Source organism: Otolemur garnettii, unplaced genomic scaffold (genome assembly GCF_000181295.1).
Source record: "Otolemur garnettii isolate 467f Iridium unplaced genomic scaffold, OtoGar3 scaffold00079, whole genome shotgun sequence".
In the NCBI taxonomy this organism is placed as follows: domain Eukaryota; kingdom Metazoa; phylum Chordata; class Mammalia; order Primates; family Galagidae; genus Otolemur; species Otolemur garnettii.
In genome coordinates, this window is record NW_003852474.1 from 6,207,206 (window position 1) to 6,210,893 (window position 3,688).

General features: G+C 41.2%; 1 protein-coding gene across 1 annotated transcript in view; it reads left to right on the plus strand.

Annotated features, from left to right (window-relative positions):
• RFX8 (RFX family member 8, lacking RFX DNA binding domain) overlaps nucleotides 1-1,479 on the plus strand; it is a 58,973-nt gene extending 57,494 nt beyond the window's left edge. The window contains exon 15 of the mRNA XM_023515784.1: nucleotides 1,303-1,479. Within this exon, the coding sequence (XP_023371552.1) occupies nucleotides 1,303-1,479 (177 nt within the window). The remainder of the gene's footprint in view (nucleotides 1-1,302) is intronic.
• The last annotated feature ends 2,209 nt before the right edge of the window (nucleotides 1,480-3,688 follow it).

Here is a 3,688-nt window from a genome sequence, read left to right on the forward strand (position 1 = left end):
AGACAGAGCCTCAAGCTGTCCCCCTGGGTAGAGTGCTGTGGCATCACAGCTCACAGCAACCTTCAACTCCTGGGCTCAAGCGATTCCCCTGCCTCCACCTCCCAAGTAGCTGGGACTACAGGCGCCTGACACAAACCTGGCTATTTTTTGGTTGCAGCCGTCATTGTTGTTTGGTGGGTCCAGGCTGGATTTGAACCCACCAACTCAGGTGTATGTGGCTGGCACCTTAGCCGTTTGAGCCACAGGCGCTGAGCCACCTCATTTCTTTTAAACTGACTCTTCAGCCATAGGATAGAGGTAAAGACAGTTTTTCTGAGAAAAAAGAAAGGCATCTTTCATTGGCTGGTGCTGTTTGTTGAATTTAGAGAAAAAGTGAGCAATGTGCTTTACATTCAAAGTTATCAGGTGTAAGTTGTCAAAATATACTAATTTATGAAGGATTTATTGATGATATCAGCCAAGAAAATATGTGTCTATTGGTTTTAAAGTAATCATGCCCAAGGATTTGCAAGTCCTCCAAACTCCCCTGGAGTCAAGGGAAGGATAGTGAGTTCTCTGTGTCTCTCTGATAGGAAGACTTGCTCAGGCAGGGGAAAGGCCTGCATAGCCACGCCCATCACTAGGTCTTATTATCGTGGTAGGGTTTATATTTAACAAATGCATAGAAATCCGGCCAGGGCTTATTTTTGGAGTAGTTCTTATTTTCAGGGAAACATGGTACATGACCAAGTGTCAGTTCAACCAGTATCAGATGACTGTTTCTATATGCTTTTCCCTCCATCTAATGGAATATCTGATGGGTGGGGGAAGGAGAGTCTATGTGGGAACTGGAGTTGACCATGTCTGCTCCAGAGACTTGATGAGATGCAGGGATTGGTGTCCATCTGGAAGGCAGCCAAAGTCATAGAGAATTCACAGGCACGTTTCACAGGACTCTCCCCCATGTCTACACAGGCAGAGTGTGGGTTCGTTCTCACGGGACCTCAAGAGTGTTTCTAACAAAATAACTACAGGCCCCTCTTCCTTTTCCCACAAAGAACCCATCTGCGCCCCTGCCCTTGGCATCATCCCAGGACTGGGAGCCCTCCCACAATGTTCTCATCAGGCCCTGAGCTTTTTTCCCTTGAGAAATTAGGGTTTCCCTTAGCAGAAATAAATGGGCAAACTTCCCATTTTGGGTGGAGGCATGGGTGCGATAGAAGTATTTGCATGTGGGAGGAGTATTCAAATGGTGGTTCCAGAAACAGAGAACAGTGTAACGCCCCTTTTAATCTTTTCCTTTTTAACATTTGCCTCTTGCAGCTCATCCAGGTATTGTTGGAAGACAAGGCCACCAAAAGCGCCGTTAAGCTCAGCCTTCCTGTAGGACAAGAGGCCCTCGTAACCCTAAAAGATGGACAAAAATTTGTGATTCACATATCAGATGTACCCCAAACCTCTGAAAATGTTTATTTCAGAGAAAGCAATGCTAATATGTAAGATTGTTTATTTGAGTAGGGCGTGAGAAAACTAATAGACTTGCATTCTTAAAACTATATTAAATACTAAAGCTTTTGTATTGATATGACAGATTTTATGTACATAATAGATGTAGCATTGTCTATTTTGCATTTCTATGTATTTCAAGGAGTTCGTTTTGATCAAACATATAAACTGATTTGGAGAATAATTTTTGCCTTTATTGCTTTTCTCTGGGGGTTTTCCAAGTGCTTCTAAAAGGGAACTTAAGAGAAATTTGAGGAATCCTCTTGGGAATAAATAAAGGGTTAAGTGGCCAGAGAAAGATAACAAAATTTGAAGACTATAAACTGGTACATGCAGTAAAATGCCAGGAAGGAATATTTTTCTTCCTTTTGGTAATGCCCCAGTTGAAGCAGAATTTGTAGATAGATCTCCTCAAACAATGAAAACCAGAAAAAAAAATTCAATTTGTGATTGTTGTTTAATTCATTCTCTGGTGTACTAAATACCTTCGTTCACTATCCTAATTTTCTTAAAGTGAGATAAAATTTTAATGCAAAACTATCTTCAGCAAATGCTGATGTCCTGCTTTGAATCACTTTTTAGTTACCTTTTTATAGCAAAAATCCTATAAAATGCTGAAACTAAGAATAGATCATTGTTAAACCAGATCCATTTTTATGTAACTGATTATAATATTTAAAAAGAATTTGAAAATTCATGCTTGGCACGATCTTTGGTATAAATGGAAAGAATAGAGACTATTTTATTAATCTCATATTAAAACTAAATTTCCTTTACAGTCATATATGAAATGAATTACATTTGCATATGAAATGAGTTCCATTTTCCTAAATGCTTAGAAATTTTAAAAGAAACATAGGAACTATATGTCTCTAGATTCATTGAGAATTATTCCTCTTTATGGTTAAAAAAAGTAATCACACTTTAGCCACCTTTATGACTGTATTTAATATATTATCTCACATCTTAAGCTATCTGGGAGAAGTTGTTCTCAGTCTTTGTCAGAGAATAACTCACAGAGACATTTATTCTTTTCTCCCTGCTCCGTGACTTGGCATATCATCGCTCTACTCACTCTAAGTAGACAGTTGGAGGCTAAGTCACAGTACAAGGGCAACAGCAGGATTTATAAGTCTGGGAAGGGCAAGTTTTGTTTGTCTATTTGGGGTAAACTGATTTGCTGAGAACTAGCAGACGTCAATCTGGGCATTCTGTCCTTGAAGGTACAGGCTTATCAAAGAAAACAATGTCTATTGTTTATTTGTAGAGTTAGATGTTAGGATAGGCAATGAGGGTGGTTGGAAACAGGGGAGGAGGGGCTTCTGGGACTGTTGTGATTTTTATTGTTGTGGTTTCTGTTTAATGGTGGGGGTAGGGGAAGAGAGGTCTGAGTGGGTCGGTCAGGTGAGACACAGCAGGGAGGGGAAACAAAAATGCATGAAGCAGAAGAAATTTATTACTTACAGACCCTGCGAGGCTGGAGATGCCGTGTTGCTGCAGGCCAGGAGAGTCTGGGGAGGAGCCAGGGATCTCAGCCAGAAGGTGGAGAGTGACAGAGAGACAGAGGACTGTGGCCATGGCCATTATTCCTGGGAACTTTTCTCAGGGCTTGTAGACTAGCTAATTTAAAGAAAACATGAATGAGGGGGGATTCAATGACACGACTCTGATGCTTTCTCATGGTCAACAGCTGGCATGTTGGGTTTTATGTGAGTGAGATACGGAACAAGCAAGTCATTGCAAAACTCACACAAGGAGGGGAGATTTTAACCAGGCCAAAAATGACAGGATTCAGCTGGGTGTCAGACAACTTACGTCGGGCTGAGAAATGGATGCTGAGGCAGCAGCTCTGTTACGTTCATGCCTAGGACCCCCATGGCTTTTCAGTTCTTGGTCTGGGTCTGAGGGGTGACCGTACAATGGAATGTGTTCACCTAGTGAAAATGTCACCCATATCTAATGATCTGATTTGGTTACTTTTCTGTATGTATTATGCACGAAAATATACCTTAAAAAATAAAAGGCATTACCTCCTTGGTGGGTCTTGGATTGGAAGTTCCTGGTGGGAAAAAAGCTGAAAAGCACACTAGAAGATTCCAAGAGAAAATAAACGGGATTTGAAAAGCCACCAGGGCCAGAAAGCAAGTGTGAGAATGAAACTGCACCTGCCCGGCAGGTATGTCTTTGTTTTAAACTCCTAATC